The sequence below is a fragment of the Centroberyx gerrardi genome, chromosome 18 (assembly GCF_048128805.1).
Source record: "Centroberyx gerrardi isolate f3 chromosome 18, fCenGer3.hap1.cur.20231027, whole genome shotgun sequence".
Taxonomy (NCBI): Eukaryota; Metazoa; Chordata; class Actinopteri; order Beryciformes; family Berycidae; genus Centroberyx; species Centroberyx gerrardi.
Window position 1 is genome coordinate 2,906,993 of NC_136014.1, and position 16,635 is coordinate 2,923,627.

At 41.8% G+C, this 16,635-nt stretch overlaps 1 protein-coding gene across 1 annotated transcript in view; it reads right to left on the reverse strand.

The window, feature by feature from the left end:
- Positions 1-16,311, reverse strand: part of LOC139920540 (mitochondrial peptide methionine sulfoxide reductase) — a 60,074-nt gene extending 43,763 nt beyond the window's left edge. Inside the window, exon 1 of the mRNA XM_071910562.2 lies at positions 16,120-16,311. Within this exon, the coding sequence (XP_071766663.1) occupies positions 16,120-16,255 (136 nt within the window). The 5' untranslated portion in view covers positions 16,256-16,311. The remainder of the gene's footprint in view (positions 1-16,119) is intronic.
- Between the last annotated feature and the right edge of the window lie 324 nt (positions 16,312-16,635).

The window sequence follows — 16,635 nt, forward strand, 5'->3', positions numbered from 1 at the left end:
CAGTACAACCTGGCAACTAACAGACTGACGGAATGGCCTACTTACCGACGGACCAACGATACGACCTACTTAACAGACCGACGGAATGATCTGTCTATGAACGGATTGACCCACCTACCGACAGATCGACCTGTCTATTGACAGCCTTACTTACCTACTGACGCAATGACCTACTTACCAACCGATCAACAAAATTATGGAGTTCATTTAGTTCCATTAGTACCGTGCACACAGAGCTGAAGCCAGCAAGCAGCACAGCATCCGCACACGGAAAGACTAAAGTTGTACGCGCACAAATACAGTGAGCTGAGGTCACCTGCTCGAGGAAATGTCCTTAAGAGTCAAGTTGAATTTTGAGACTTTAGGAGTGGACATATCTACCTATGGACCAACTGAATGACCTACTTACCGTGGGACCTACCTACTGATGGACCAACGGAATGAACTACTTACTGTGGGACCTACCTAATGATGGACCAGTTGAATGACTTACTTACAGACAGACCTACCAACCGATGGACCAACTGAATGCCTAGTTACTGAAGGACCTATCTACCGATGGACCAACAGAATGACCTACTTACCGACAGACCTACCTACTGATGGACGGAATGACCTACTTACCAATGGACCGATGAAACAACCAACCTACCGACAAACTGACGGAATGACTTAACCTACCGATGGACCAGCGTACCTACAGACCAACCGATGGATTCTTACTGATCTTACATGGTAAGATTAATACCTAACAGTGCAATAGCTTGTACATTCAATGGCTTGAGAAGGAAGAAAGAATGAAACAGTGTGTGTCTATTCTATCCCGTCCTCTCTTTCATCAAACAAATGCCAAACTGCCTCCCTTCAACACATAACATCCTCATTCAACCCATCTGGAGAAAAAGAAGGGAGAAACAGAGAGACATAGAGAGAGAGAGAGAGAGAGAGAGAGAGATGTCCACAGTTAACATGCCCCAGCTTAGTAGTGCTATTAAACGGTGAGGAAATTAGGCAGACTGTCCCTTTATCTGTAAATCAGCTTTAAGAAACGCCCGGAGAGTCATCGGGCTGCTCGTCCAATCGCAAAGGCCTGAAAAAAAAAATCCATTAGCCATTTGATTGGACGGAGAAATTCCATAATGGAGGGGGAGGAGGTTATGAGGAGGAGGGTGAAGGTTAAACGAGGTAGAGAGAGAGAGAAAGACAGAGAGAGGGGGAGGGGGGGGCTGAGGCTTGTCCATGCCCTAAGCATTGTTGGAACGGAATGACAGATGCGTGAGCACTGTTGGAGGCTTGGCGTGTACACACACACACACACACACACACACACACACACACACAAATATGTATCCAATTTTCTATCATTTATTTTTATTTATTGGATTGTGTGAAAAGAAGCTTTTCATTGGTAAACAAAAAAAAGTCCATCCTCTATGTGTGTGTGTGTGTGTGTGTGTATGTGTGTGTGTACGCATGTGAACAGGAGATGTACCTCCTAAAATTGTCAATAGAAGTGATGAGAACACACACTCTCACACACACACACACACACACACACATAGACTGACACACATGCTAACTCTCTCTCTCACACACACACACACACACACGCACTCAGACACATACACACTGACCGACACAGACACTCTCACATACACATACACTGACACTGACACACACACACACACACTGACTGATAGGTAGGAGAGGCAGACAGACAGAAACAGGTGGAGAGAGAGAGAAAGAGAGAGAGCTGGTTAAAGTGAAAAAGAAAAAAAAAAAAAGAGAAAAAAGAGAAGCAAGGACAGTGTTACAAGATATGATCTCTCTCTATGTCTCTCTCTCTCTCTTTAATATCATGCTAAGTGTTGCAGCTGTGCCTTCAACAATCTAATTTCATTACAGGGCTCTCTCTCTCTCCCTCTCTCTCTCTCTCTCTCTCTCACACACACACACACACACACACACACACACACACACACACAGAGTCACACATAGCGACATGCACCATTGTTTGTATTCAAAACAATAATGGCAAATGTGTGTGTGTGTGTGTGTGTGGATCAACCCTGATGAAGGCAGCCTAGCTGCTGAAACGTCGGTTTTTGTTAATGTCTCATTAAATTATTGCATCGGAGCTACGAGTGTGCGGCTACTTTCACCATTTTTATGTGTGTGGATCTACCAGTACCACCACGCCACACTGGTCCATTCCCAGTCTCTCCATCACACACATTCTCATCCCTCCATCTCTCTCACTCTCTCTATCGCTTTCTCTCTCACTCACACACACACCACCCAGTTGCCAGGGCCTGAATCTTAATTTTAATAATGCCTGCAGCATGAGTGTGTGTGTGTGTGTGTGTGTGTGTGTACATACAAGGCAGGTGGGATAGGAATGTTAAACTAGAGTCAGTGAGATAGATAGAGAGAGAGAGAGAGAGAGCCGCATTGGATCAAAAGTAATTATTCACAACAGTAGGCTGCAGAGTTAATTCAGCCAATCAGAGCAAAGCTGGGGGCATGCTGTGTGGGAGACAGGGAGAGAGAGAGAAAGAGAGAGAGAGAGAGAGAGATGGAGAGCGACAGAGAGTAAAACAGAGAACCAGAGACAGAGAGAACAAGACAGAGAAAGACACAAATTGTGTAATGACTTAAAAAAAGCAGTAATAATAGCCTAACAATAGTAAAGAACAACCAACATGGGGAACAAATAAACATGCAATATTCAAAGACACAGATGTGGGAAAAGAACAGCCAAACAATCAAATATGCATAGATGAACCCATTGCCCCTTTTATGGCAGGCTATATATACAATATTGAGCATTCATTTTTCTCACCTAATAAGGGATTGCCTGGGCAGTATTCAAATTTATTGGATATTTAAATATTTTAGAAACAAAACACCACAGCAATGAGCGCTTAGCACCCAAGATAGAGACAAAATAAAACACCAAGCAATTGCATTAGGAGAAACGCGCTGCAACTTCAGAAACGATGCAAGTTCAAAAACACAAATGCGACAGAAAAGCACTGCATATCCAGTCAACACAACAAAAGAGAGAGAGAGAGAGAGAGAGAGAGAGAGAGAGAGAGAGAGAGAGAGAGAGAGAGAGAGGATTGTAGAATGTTAAGTTTCACTTTAGTTTTCACGACTGTTGGATTGAGTACAATGCTGCTGGTCTACTGCATCTTAGACAAAGACCCCCTCTAGGGGCCATCTCATGAAGCATTAATGACTGGCTGGCTGCCTGAATGTGCCTCTTGATGCCCTCAGCTGCACAGTGGGAAAAAGAGTCTCTCTCTCTCTCTCTCTCTCTCTCTCTCTTTCGTTGTGTTGACTAGATTTGGGTTTTGGTATGTGTTTTTGACTTTTGAAGTTGCAGCCCGTTCCTCCTAATGCAATTGCTTTGGGCCACTGTAGTGCATTTTCCCCCGTTGGCCCCCAAAATGATTACATTTAAGGCCTGGTTGAATCACTATTGTATGGTATCAATTGGCGATAGAGAGTAGCAAATTTATTTATATGAGAAAGTTGTGAACTATTTAAGGAACACCACACCACATTGATTTGGTCCCAGTTAATATTTGCTAGAGTTTGTACAAGGATTAGACCAGTAAGGCTTTTTGAAGACTGATCTGATCATTTTCATGCCCCAAAATGCCAAATAGTTCAAAGTATTCTCTGTTTCCCCGAGAATTTTGTTCATGTCAGGGTGGGAAAGTCTCTGAAACAGCATTTAGACCACGGGACACTAAAATTCTGCATTGAAACACGGAACAATAACAATAATAAAACATGTTCATGCATAGGCTACTTTTGTGGAATCCAATCAAAATGTCTCATTAGAATCAATTCCCCCATATATTGGCCTAACCCAGTGGTTCTCAAACTTTTTCTGTCATGCCCCCCTTTGGAGGAAGAAAGATTTTCATGCCCCCCGCCCCAACAAAATGGTGACAAAATGGGCCAAGTTTAACTTTATTGAAATAACATCAAGATCATGAACATTCCTTCAACTTTATCAAACCACTTTTTGTGACATTTGTCACTAGATTGCTCCATCAGTCTGTGTGCTTTTTCAAAAATAGAGAAAAATCTAATCAAATTTGCAATCACTTTGCTAGAACGATAACAATAAAGTTCAATCTGTGCAAAAAAAAGAACAAATGCAGATATTTGGCAAGAAAGATGAGCAAGTCAATTTGTGAGAGCTCAAGTCTTATCACTGCATTAGTGGCTGCAATGAGCCTGTTTTGCACTGCACATCTTTACATCTTTTTTATTTTCTTGACGTGGTTTTTGGTTGATTACCGTTGCACTTTGTCTTGTTTATCTCAGAAGCATCGCCTGTTTTTCTTTTCGTCCCTGTCAAATATCTCTCCATTCTGTAAACCTACAGACTCTCTGTCTGAATGAACACCATTGCTAACGTGAAAGCACGGTTTGTTTATTGTTCCGCCGTGAAAAAGATTCCGACGTCAAAACATTAGTTCCGCACTACAATTTCCTCCCCGGTCACGTGCGCCTCCCCTGTCATGACTCTGTGCCCCCCAGGGGGGGCGCGCCACACACTTTGAGAAACGCTGGCCTAACCCTACATTCTAGATCAGGCGGGTATCTTCATCACACAAAGTCTAATTTGCAGAGAATCTCTGATGAGGAAAGATGGAGCAGCGAGTAGGAGGAGAAAAAGGAGAAAAAGAAGATGGTGGAAACAGACGAGTATAGAGGATGGGAGGGTAGAAAGAAGAAGAGGAAGAGAGGAAGAGGAAGAAGTTGAGAGGAGAGAGAAAACTAAAGCCACCCATGTCCTCTCCGCCAGAACTGGGTCACATTCAGCTCCAAATACTTCACTAAAAGGGTGTGCTTGATTTAGACTGCTTTGCACAACAGAAACCGTGGCGTCCTTTGAAATCCGCGGGATCCACCCACATTGACTTTGCCTGAGTGTTTTCAGACATGTCAAACCAAGGCCACCCACACTAATTGGAGGATGTATTTCCACTGTTCGTCTGCTGTATCCTCGTGTCGATCGGGCCCGGCTCGCCTCGACGTAGTCCCAAATCTAATCTATTCTGTCTTGCCGACTCCGGCGTCGTCAGCCTTTTTCCCCCAGCGGTGGAAAAGCAGAACCCTAATTGAATCCAAAGCAATTCTCTGTTCAGCAGCTACAATTGTGGAATTATGCAAAATTCTATCAAATTATAGAAATTGCATGGTGTGACACGAGTGAGTTAGGGGGAGAGATGGCAAGGAGTGAGAAACGAGAGAGATCTGCGTCAAATCAGAAGTAGAGAGAGAGGGTTTTGATGCGGCTGAAATGTTTCACAGTTCCTAAATCCAGCTAATGGTGTTGAGAGAAAACAGTTAATTGTCTATTGGTGGCAATGGGAACAACGCCGCTTCAAAGGAATACACTTGTGACATGTAATATTGTGCTGCTTAACTGATATATAATTTAAATGAAGGCAATTTAAGTTATTCAAATATCACTGAAACAATCAGCTGAAACAAGAGCCAGTTTTATAAAGCTACATAAAAGCTCACAAAAAGGAGAGGAAACATTTGCTGCCAAAATATTTCTTCTGTCTTGGATCTCAAACGTTTGACTGATGTGTTTTTGAAAATACTCATATTTTTAGGATTGAAATTGCAAATAGCGGACATTTTGTGCAGATTTTCAATACTTTTTGGACCATTTTCATGCCAAAGAAATCCAAGTATTCAGTGTTTCACCAAGGATTTTATTCTTGTCAGGGTGGAAAAGCCTCTAAAACATACTATGGGATACTAAAAATCTCCACTCTAACCCATAGTAATAATGCATTTTCATGCTTACTTAATAATGTCATTCTCCCAATCCTAAGATAAATTAATGTAATACCCACAAAAACCATGACTACATGTGTGGAATCTGATCAAAATGTCATGTAATCAATCAAACTGCATCATATCTATCATATCAGAGGTGGATGACATTGACTGGCTGATATCCGATATTTGATACAAGGCCAATATCAGTCCCATATATCTGCAAATAAGACTAATCTCATTAATGTCATTATAACAGCATAATGAATCATATGAACAGGCTTCTGACCTCGGCCAGACCTAAGGTTGATGAAGAAGTTATTTCATTTTCTCTCTCTAATTGTTCGCTTCATAAAGGTTAAACTGATGACTCTAGATTACATTTGACCACTGCCCAATACACTGGAGAGCACTGCAGGAGTTACAGCCAAAAGACAGAGAAGAGACTGAAGAGACCGGGAATAGACAGTGAAGAGAATGGGAAAATACTGAGAAAAGACTTGGAAGAGACTGTGAAGAGAGCAGGAAAAGTGACCGTGAAAAGACTGGGAAGACTGGCAAGAGAATGGGAAAAGAATGTGAAGAGACTGGGAAGAGAATGGGAAAAGAATGTGAAGAGACAGGGAAGAAAATGGGAAAAGAATGCGAAAATACTGGGAAGACAGTGGGAAGAGACCAGGAAGAGAATGGGAAAAGACTGGGAAAACTCTTTGCTGTGGTGACTTGACTTCATTTAGCTGTATAAACTTCATCGCCAACATGGATACCTTTAAGCAGATTCTTTTCTGAAGAAAGGAGAAGAGAAGGAAGAGACTGGAGAAAGACCAGGAAGAGACTGGAAAAATCTCAGGAAGAGACTGGGAGGACAGTGGGAAGAAAGTGGTAAGAGACAAGAAAGAGACTGGGAATAGACTGGGAAAAGGATGGGAAGAGAGCAGGAAGAGAGTAGGAAGAGAATGGGAAGAGATTGGGAATAGACTGGGGAGAGAATGGGAATAGAGTAGGAAGAGACGGGGATGACAATGGGAAGAGGTTGGGAAGTGATTGGGAAGACACTGGGAAGAGACTGGGAAGCCTCTTTAATGTAGCAGTGAGGAGGTGATTTTGTTCTGAGTGAGGCATTTTGACCCCATTTACACCTGGTATTAAAATGCTGTATGTATCTGGATATCTTAGATGTATAAACAAAAACATGAACGCTATAGACCGTAAAAAATGATGGACACAGTGAACAGACTCGTAAGTGACGTCACCTAATTTGTTTCTAGTGGGGTGTGTTCAGTGGCGCAGCATCTCAAGGATTGGCTCGCTTCCCGGTCGCCATTTTGCTTAACTTCTGCCATAGACCACTGATTACCGTCGCACTTTGTCTTGTTTGTCTCAGAAGCATCGCCTGTTTTTCTTTTCGTGCCTGTCAAATATCTCTCCATTCTGTAAACGTACAGACTCTCTGTCTGAATGAACACCATTGCTACCACTAGAGGGCGACAGAAACCGCAACACATTTGTAAATAAAGCACAGCAAAGCTACTGGACTACAGAGGCCCCTAAAGACAAACCTAGCGAAGGACCGTGCATAAAGGCTAAAAGCTAAGCTAAACATACCTGCGAAGAAGTCTCGGCGGTTACCAGTCTCACCAGATTTTTATTCCGCTGAAGGCTACATGTCCCACAATGACAAGTAAAGAGGTAGGTAGCAAGTTTACTAGTTTAACAAGTTTACTCGCTCGCTTCATGGATTCCGCCATAACGAGAATTTCGGTGTGGAATTTGACAACAAGCTTTAGAAAGAGGTGAAAACAGCAACACAGCTGGCTGCTGCATGGATATTGAAATCTCAATATCTCAATATCTCTCAATATCTCAATAGTCACAATGAAATCTCCACATAGCACACATTAGCTTCAGGATTGGGTATAAGGTCTGATATCGCGTTTTGCAGGTTTAAATTAAGAATTAATTTCAACTGTATAATAAACACACCAAAAAGAAAAAATGCTACGTGTAGCATGCTAGATAAACTGTTGGACAGGGTTGCTCCAAGCAACTCCTAGCAAAAACATATTAATGACATTTAAAGGTGCAGCAAATCAAGTGTACATCAAGTACTTCATTGGAAAATGTATCTTCACCCAATTCAACCCATCTCTTGTTTGTGTAAAACAGCAGTTAACGTTGAGTGTTTGAGTCACAATGTACTTCATCTTTCGGCCTCTTCCTCTCCTTGGTTCTCTCTTTCCCTCTGCATCCCCGTAATCCATTCTTCTTGCTCTCTCTCCATCTCAGTCTCTACTTCTCTCTCTCTTTCCATCTGTAACTCTCTCTCCCTCCCTTTCTCTCTATCTCTCCCTCTGGTAAATGCCCGTCATTTTTCCTGTCAAGGTTATCAGGCCTCCATGTAAACAACAAAGAGCTCTGCTGATGGAATCACACACACACACACACACACATGCACTCATTCAATGGAATCCCTCTGTGTTGTCGTGGTAACGGCGGCAACGGAGGCAGATGGATAGCGGAGTGCCAACCAGAGGCTGATAAAGCTGCATATTCACTTAACGTGTATAAGAACATGACTGACATATAGCTTTGGATAATTGGTTTCACCTGGATTCACCTGATCACTCTAGTTCCTAGAAAGCAGTAATATTTTAAAGTTAGACACGCTATTTATCACTTTGATGATATATTGGGCCAGAACTGACCTTTTATTAAAAATGGGATATGATCCATTCAGTGTGGTCCACCTCTGATATGATGGATATGGTGTATTTATGTAGAATTGATCGATACTGCACATTTTCTATGGTAAGCCCTTAAAGTGAATTGATTCTAATGCAACATTTTCAGCAGATTCCACACAAGTATACTTCAATATTGGTTTCAGTGACATTGGCTGGCCGATATCTGCTTCTTAGTAAAAGGCAAATATCAGCAAACCCATTTATCGGTCTAACCCTTGAGAGAGAGAGAGAGAGAGAGAGAGAGAGAGAGAGAGAGAGAGAGAGAGAGAAAGAGAGAGATAGATAGAACAAGGCAGAGGAGAGGTGGAAGGTGGGTCCCAGTCCCAGAGAAAGAGAGATAGTGATGGTGTGAATAATTCAACGGTAGAAAGAGAGAGACAGAGAGTTGATGTAGGGCTGGTGAAGCCAAGCGTGGTGGAACTATCCAGAGCTCACCGGACCCTCTTCTTTCTCTCCCTCCCTCCATCCCTCCATCTCCACACTATATATTTCCTACTATAGACACTTTGCAGTTGTGTCACAAATCTCCCAGCAACCACGTCTAGCTCCATCATGGAGGTCCATTGGAGAATTATGAGTTCAAATAATGGCTAAATCTATAACACCCTGTTTAATAAAAGAGGTACCTGAAAAAGAGTGCCGTGGTGTGGAAAGGTCAATTCAGTAACATTCTCAGTAAAAGTGAATAGTGTGATAAGGTGGACTTGTTTCCAAATGTAGGTTACTGTGACACAGTAAACTGTCTTGTCTTTAGCCCTAGTCTAGCCCTAGTACTCCAAAACACTCTGAGTTGTAGCTTGAGAAGAGTCAGCTCAGTTAACCTGCACAAACTGTCACAGCAAAGCTCCACTGGGCATTAGTGATGCGCGGATCGGCTCTGACGCCATCCGAATCCGCATGTACGCATAAATCATCCACCCGCCACCCACCTGAACGAATTATTTTCTACGATTTATAGACCCGCACCCGCCCCGCACCCGCATGGACATTTCACTCCACCTCTATATTGCCTTTTAAATTATGTCGAGCAGCGCAAGCTTTCTATGTGATTTCTTTATTGTGTGTTCATTGTATTGATGTATGAGTGTTTTCTTTAACGATTTACTTTAAAGATTAGAGAGGCTGCTTTCAGTAATTAAACGTTTCCATGGTGACTGTGCCTTTGCAATACAGTTTCATATTTATGCTGCGGTCCCGTTTCTCTCTTGTATAATAGAAATAATTGTTATTAGTGTCTACACAGCGTTTCTCTTAATGGGGAGACGCACTTATCATTTCTGCTGCGGTGGGATCGCTGCAGGTATTTAATGAACTCAAAAAAGATTTTTTTTTTTTTATGCGCACCCGATCACACATTACCATTATCTCTCAGTGGGATATATGTAAGCGTGATGATATGGTAACATATTACACTGAAGTAGGCTGGTTTTAAATAAATAAACATTTATTTAAAGTAAAAGTTAATGATGTACTGTATTATTTCACCCACCCGCAACCCATCCGCTATTAATCAGAATGTTAATTTTTATGACCCAACCCGCCCGATCCGCGGATTAACCACGGCCCGCGGATATAACCGCAATCCGCGCATCACTACTGGTCATGCTCCGTTTGCGCAGTGAAGCGCTGCGGCGTGCAGCATAGCACAGCTTTTTACCTGCTCCACTGACCACATTGCTCTGTATTGTGGGCGCAGCACAAATCAGCTTTCTCTGTTTTGTTGCCAGTTTGTTCAATGACAAAAACTTTATTTGCCAAGTTTATCATTTTTCCGACAGCGCAGCCGAGGGCATCAAATTCAGGTCAGGCAGTCGGTCAGTCAGTCACCTGGCTTAGTGAGATGATGCGCTTCATCAGATGGCCTCTAGAGGGCGTCTTTGACTGAGACATGCAGTGTTTCCCATACAGAGGCACAAAATCAAAAGTCAGTGTATAGAAATTGATCTAAGTGACACTTAACATTCCACAATTTACCCAAACTCGCCTGTGTTTGTAACGGGATTTGTAAACAGTAAAACATCTTCTGCTACCTACAAACTTCAATGGTAGGTAGCGTTATTACCTTGTGGTATTTAAGTAACGTTAGTGGAACTAGGTAATTTAACCGCGTCGCAGTGCATCAGTGCATAGAACACACGCACCGTGGATCTGTACAGGGTCTGTGCTTGTTTGTGCTCGATGGGTATGTTTTTATTATCATTACTGTTTTTATTGTTACGATTATTATGAGTGACTCTGCAAATCTTACAAAAGAGTAGATCTACCTAAAGCACTCTTTTAAGTCTACTAGCCTAACGTTAGCTAGTGTGCTAATCAGATGGTTAACAAGACAGTGATGGTTAGCTGACCAGATACTATGATTAGCTAGCTAACAAGCTGGCATTATCTAAACACTAAATCAAAGGGATCAGTGATGAAAAATTGGCCCCATATATCCGTCATTTACAGTCTGTATTATCAGTCATTCATAATATTGATGGAAACCTAGACGAATCACTGGAAATATTTCCTGTCATGACAGAGCCTGGCAAAATATTACAGGCTCCACAACAGCAAGCCACAATAATTATGATTTCTACACCCACACACTATACCTGCTACTTAGAAAGAAACACATTCACAAACACACACACACATATACACACACCAGCTGCTGGGTGTCCAAAGACATCTGCGTGGGTCCAACTTGTTAAGCTGTGGAGGATGACTTTAACTTCTTCATTAGCCTCTGGTTTCACGTGTGTGTGTGTGTGTGTGTGTGTGTGTGTGTGTGTGTGTGTGTGTGTGTGTGTGTGTTACACAGCAGAGAAAGATATCAGCCATAAGGTAACTATGAGTAGCAATGCCCAGGTAAAATCTAAGAGGACACAGAGAGAGAGAGAGAGAGAGAGAGAGAGAGAGAGAGAGAGAGAGAGAGAGAGAGAGAGAGAGAGATTATTATTCACAGGTACTGTATGTGTTTCTCTCTCTCTGCAAAGGGATACAGTTACCTTATGGCTGATATCTTTCTCTGAAAACTGAGCTATGAAGCGCATGCACACACACACACACACACACACACACAAATACACACACACTCTGACAGAGGAGAACTAATTGCTGTGTGTTGTAGCCTTGTAGCAACTGATAATGTAATAACTGCTGGATATGGTAATAATTAGTCTAAATGAGTACAAAATGTAATAATTATTGTGTCAATAATAGTTTGTGATAATGTAACATGTGATTATGACATTATAAAGGGGTCTGCCTTGTTTTTTTATTATTCGAACATCATGTAAGAAACTGCCCGACATTATCTGGCAGTTTATTATATTAACAAGTTTTATTACTCATTTAGAGGGTCATTTTTAGTACATTTTGACTAAATATGACATTGTCCAGCAGTTATTACACTATCAGTGGCAATATAATACCTGCCAGATAATGTAAATTCAGTCTTTTCATTATCCAACAATTTATTACATTAACAGGCTTTATTACCTTTTTAGTACAATTGAATTAATTATTACATTATGTATGAGGTTTTACATTGTCAGTTGCTACATAATGACAATCAGATAATGCAATACATCTGGTTAAAATCTAATAAATGTTAACGTAATAATTTCCTGGACAATGTAATAACTTCTTGAGACTGATACTGTACTTCACTTTTTCCTGAAATTAACGAAGTAATCAATCAAACTGCATCATACTATCATATCACAGGTGGTCAACACTAACTGGACCAGATCATCATCATCATAAAAGGACATCATTTGCCCAGAATATCAGCAAACTGATATATATCTAACCATAGTGATTATTACATTATCCAGCTGTTTTTGCCTTATCAGTTGCAAAAACGGCTTTCAAATAGCTTTTCAAATGTCCCCTCTTTTTGTGCAGTAGCACAGACACAACTTACCTTGTGTTTCAGGTCTGTTTTGTGTTTCCATACAGATTCTTAAAAATGCCCTTGGTACGGTGGTAAACAACCACTCAGGCTATTTTGCAGGCCTGTAGTGACGTCCAGGCAGTTTTGGGAACACAGATCTCAACAGACCAGGACAAAATAGCAGTTGAAAACATTTTGCTTGATACTTCATTTGAAAAATAGTGAGTGCTTGATGTATTGAACCAGTTCCGTGTCCAATTTTGAGACTGTTGAAATGTCTGGTTAGATGGTTCAAGCACTTGCGTCAAAGTACCAACCTATTTGAACCCATTCTGAACTGACTGAATCTCAAATGCATAGACTCCAAATTCTACATTAACTAAGTCAAGCACGTAAAAACTTTGTGCGATCCAACTGCAGGCGAAAAAAGTGAATCCTGGGTTTGGTCTTTTGTTAAGACTCTTGGCCTGGCCTGGCCAGCGTTTGATGCTCCTATTGGATTTCTAGAACACTGATTCCTCACATGAATGGAAAAGATACCAGACATCTCTTTGCGTTTCCACTCTGAACTCAACCTTTTTTTGACTTAAATCCAATAGGCGGCATGCTGTATCCTCCAGAAACTTTCGGGGACAATAATCCAATCTTTGGCCAAAGAGGTTTCAAAGCCTGATGAGCTTTCGGACACAAAACTCTTGCTTGGCGTTGGCTTGGCCTTCCTCTGACTACCTTAGCAGACTCTTCGAAGTCAAACATCCATCCTTCTCAAGTTCAGGGACACTGCTTGGCTTTCTGAAAAACGAAAACACGGTACGCTCTACGACAAATTCTGCGACAAAACACCAATTTGGTTGAGTTCGAATAACATGTCGTGGTCACCTCATGCTCCGAAGCTTTAGACTTCAAAAAGAGAAAATCGCTTGTTTGCATTGCTTCATCCACAACCTTTCAGAACCGAGGTAGTCCACGTCCAACGTTGGTGAAAGTAGTTTTTCTCTCTGGTCTCGTCTTTGAGGGTGTTGTTGTTTTTTCGCCGTTGAGGCAGAGCTCGTCCCCATCCGCCGCCATGCCCCGACATTTCTTGACGTCCTCTGGCACTGGAGCCCAAAGCCAGACAGACAAAGGAGAGGAAACCCTGCCAAGTCTCCACTGCAGGCATGGCTTTTCCCTTCCCTTTCCCTTCCCTCTCTGTTCCCTTGTTCTTTCTCGCTCACTCTCGATGTGGCAGCATTCCCGACGAGCTTTGGCAATGCTCCAGCATGTCTGCTAGTCTGTCTGAACCCCTCCATCCATCCCATCATCCAACCGCCGCGGACCCCCGCCCTCCTAACAACCCCCCAAATATTAATCACTCGGTTTGGGCTTAGTACTGATCGAAACTAAATCTCGGACTCATTTCGAATTCTCTATGGCAGCATCATTCATAAACGCACACACACACACAGTCACTAGACCCAAGTATCACCAAAGAGTCCATCTGCTTAACACTCCTTTCACAAAACAACCTTTACACTTCTTACATATGACTGCCATCTTTTACTTTTCAGTGCAAAGGGGCAGTGTGTGTGTGTGTGTGTGTGTGTGTGTGTGTGTGTGTGTGTGTGTGTCTTGAGTCTTTTCAATGCCAGTGCAGATCTATTCATCATGTGCCAAGACTCAGCACCCTCACTTGTTGTGAAGAGGGGGCAGGTTGGTGCCAACTGCCCCAACTGCCAACTTGCCACCACTGTCTGTTAATACACTGGGAAAATGCTCTCTCTCTCTCTCTCTCTTTTATTTAAACCATGGAGCTATACCTATCCTTTCCAAAAAACAGATATACTAGAGTTCGACCAATATGTCTTTTGGAAAGCCGATACTGAAGCTGCTGATATCCGATATGTTTTGCTGATATTTTGTGCTGATTTTGTATCTTTAAATTCAACCATTTTCATGCCAACTAATCCCAAAAAGCTACTGGTTTTCCCCCAGAATTGTATTCTTGTCAGGATGGAAAAGCCTCTGAAACAGCATTTAGACCAAACTCTTTTCAAACTCTCCTTTGAAACCCAGGATAATAAAACATATTCAAGCATACAAGCATACTGTTGTGGAGTCTGATCTAAATGTCACATTACAATCAATTCAGGTTGATGAATTGATGAATTCTACAATATGTAATCCATCAAACTGCATCATATATATCAGTCTAACTCTAGTTGTAAATATGACTTTAACACTATGTCCTATTGTATTGTCTTTGTTATATCCTGACCATCACTAGCCTGCACATACTGTAGTTGCTCATTCCTTTACCCTTCTCAGCATCCATGACCTTTAGGTGTGTGTGTGTGTGTGTGTGTGTGTGTGTGTGTGTGTGTGTGTGTGTGTGTGTGTGTCTTGGCCATTTGCCAGTCCTGTGGTACACTGCTGGCTGCCTAGAGCGCACTGAGAAGGATGAAGTGACATGGAACCACGTTACGTGGAACAGGCTGGCTAAGAAAACACTTACTGTGCTATAACAGTCTACATTAGCAGATTTTATAGGAGAATTTTCTATAACTTGAAATTGAAACATGAAACCATATCAGAAATAGTCATTCTCAGTCCACCCAACTCCATATAAGATCCACTATCTAACATTTTCTTGAAAAAATATTACCTTATTTTCAATCTAAGTAGAGAGTAGAGGAGAGACTTCCTGGTTTTACTCATAGGAGCCCATGTGTTCGGGAACGACAACTAGTGGGAAATCTTCTTAGCACACAGGAATCAAAACTGCAAAATACCTGTTTTATGAGGATCATTAAAAGAAAAAGACTGATATGACCGAATTTCTCTATTAAAGATCATTAAAGTTTCATCTAATCTAATCTTATTATGATGTTAATGAGTGTTATCACTGTGCTTTGCGGACAGTAGGCAATACACACACACACACACACACACTCACATGACAGATCACTATGGCTGAATCTCACTAATCCTGTTCTTTTGTGTATATTTGCTTTGCTTCCTGCATGACAGCGCATATTTCCATTCTTACATAACTCAGTTTTCAGATAGTAAGCTGTTTTTCTGCCAACCCTAAAGGAATTATATTATTTTTTTAATCTAAATAGATTCTGGAATAATATAGTTTTCTCAAGTGCCTGAAAAGATTTTAACTTAGAACAAGGAAAAAATGTGTTTGAAGTGAATTGCAGTAGTGATTCCGAGATGTCACTGTCAGACTGGAGCAATACAATATCATCAATAATAGAAACAGTGATCATAATCATAATGTAAACTTTTGATGGATCCATTTTACTGTTGTGAGACAGAAGCAGAGAGCCACAGAGAAAGGTAGAGAGAGAGACAGAACCATGGAGTAACAGAGGCACCAGTGTTTTCGCACAGCCTTGACGCATGCGCAGTAGCAGTTCTTCCGTGTGCCTGTGTAGCACCAATGAAGTATCATAATAACAGCAGGTGCTAACAGCTAGTTGCTAACTTTGTACATATTCCTCTTTCTCAGTAAAACTTAAACTACTCCTATTTTATTATAAGGATGCAAAGCCGAAAATGTTACCCAACAATAACCAAAACACCAAAGGAAGCAGCAAACTATTTCGGGAGGGAGTAACGTGGCTGTGTCATGAATTTATACTCCGTATGAAGCTAGATGCTAAAGCTAGCCGGCTAGCCGGGTGGTCTTACCGGAGACTGTAATACTTTTAGTTCGGCCAGGAAACGCTGTCTCCGGGGTCGGCATCTGGCTTTTAGAGGCCATGTCTCCCATCCGACTGCTGATAAAATGACGCCAAACCAGACGGAGCCTGGAAGAGTACACCATGGAGTCCAGAGCAGCACCGATACACTACTACTACACCCCGAGGGCTAGTTTAGCTACATAACCCAGCATATCGGGCTTGTGTAATGTCAAAGGATCCACCTGTTGCCCAACTCGATACGTAGAGAGGACGCGTTGCTAAACTCCATTGAAAAATCCGACTGTTTAATGCTGCCTTGCTTATCGGCAAAGGAACGCACCTCTTAGAACATGATTTAAGACATTTTCTGCATACATAGGTACACTCTCCGATTCGGCATACACCCAAGACACTAAGCAGAACATATTTAAATAACATTGGAACTTATAGAACTGGTTCACCTATTATTTCCCACAATGTTCTTCCACTAAAACGCACCGTTAATGGCAGTAGCAAGCAGTGT